General features: G+C 41.2%; 1 gene segment (V, D, J or C); it reads right to left on the bottom strand.

The window, feature by feature from the left end:
* Positions 1–427: 427 nt before the first annotated feature.
* Positions 428–927, bottom strand: LOC110314912 (the record flags this gene model as incomplete). The annotated part of the segment is given in 2 exon segments: positions 428–756; positions 840–927. Coding segments are annotated over 2 exon segments (417 nt in total), but the record flags the coding sequence as incomplete, so codon positions are not given.
* Positions 928–1,449: the final 522 nt, after the last annotated feature.

Genomic DNA, 1,449 nt, shown 5'->3' with positions numbered 1-1,449 from the left:
GTGGGTTCATTTCTGGGTCTTCAATTATGTTCAGTTGATCTAACTGCCTGTCTCTGTAACTATGCCATACAGTTTTTATCACTATTGCTCTGTANTACTCTTTGAGTCAGGGAAGGTAATTCTCAGTGACATTTTTATTATGCATCATCATGATTTTCTGTTTTGTTTTTTTAATAAGAAACATGTCAATAAAGATATTCACTGGTGAAGAATTTGCAAAGGTATAGTGCCTGTAAGTTTAGCCTAAACCAGCATCACTTTATTTTTATATGTCCTTTTACAAAGCTGACCAANGCACTATAGGGCTATTAGGAGGAGGCAATAAATGGGCAATTAAATTTTCTGTTGATGAGCAAGTCTAAAGATTAATCTCTCTGTTATCTCTGTCCTAGCTCAGCTCGCTCCTCCTCCAGGGTTTCTGACACACTCAGGATGTGGTTGTAACACTGTGTCTTGCACAGTAATAGACCGCAGAGTCCTCAGATGTCTGGCTGCTCAGCTGCATGTAGGCTGTGCTGGAGGATTTGTCTGCAGTCAGTGTGGCCTTGCTCTTGAACTTCTCATTGTAGTTAGTACTACCACTTCCAGGATAAATCTCTCCAATCCACTCAAGGCCCTGTCCAGGCCTCTGTTTTACCCACTGCATCCATTCACTTGTGAAGGTATAGCCAGAAGCTTTGCAGGAAATCTTCGCTGAGGCCCCAGGCCTCACCAGCTCAGCTCCAGACTGCTGCAGCTGGACCTGGGAGTGGACACCTGTGGAGAGAAAGGCAGAGTGTGTGTCAGTGACATCCCAGGCCATTTCTCTTCTTCAGATTTGGAACTAGTGAGCCTCTTACCTACAGTTACTGACAGGAGGAAGAGAAAGACCCAGCTCCATCCTATGGTTAGAGTCAGTGTGTTCAGGGACTGTGGAGAGGACAGTGGTCATATGTGTTTTCAGGGTGTGGACATCCCTNTTTTTACTGCCATAAACTCGGGCAATTTGCATATTCATGATCAGGGGACTTCTTACATAAGTACCTAGTCTAGGTAGTGAAGAACTGGAGAGGAAGGAAGGAAATGTACATGGGACATGCAGCAGGATGATCAAGTCTGAATTCAATTCCTCTCTGAGGAAATGCATCCCATACACTTTCTATGAGGCCTGGACNGCTGGTGTGGTTGTAGCTACAGGGAAGACTATCTCAATCTATATATGAACTAAGTCTGTTGCTCTACTCTGGGTTATGTTAATACATTGATTTAGAGATAATACTTTGTGAAGATGATGATGATAATGAAGATGAAGATATTGATAATAATTATGGAAAATTCCAAAAAAACAGCTAACTTTTACAGTTTTAGAGGCTTCTTTTTAATATATGCAAGTAATATTTGCCTTTCTAACAGGTTACATGCTTCAAAACTCAATAAAATGAATAAAAGTAACTGTGCTTTAAAACTATT

This window comes from Mus pahari, unplaced genomic scaffold (genome assembly GCF_900095145.1).
Source record: "Mus pahari unplaced genomic scaffold, PAHARI_EIJ_v1.1 scaffold_15016_1, whole genome shotgun sequence".
NCBI lineage: Eukaryota > Metazoa > Chordata > Mammalia > Rodentia > Muridae > Mus > Mus pahari.
Note: the sequence above shows the minus strand (reverse complement) of the source record. Positions and strands in the feature narration are given on the sequence as shown.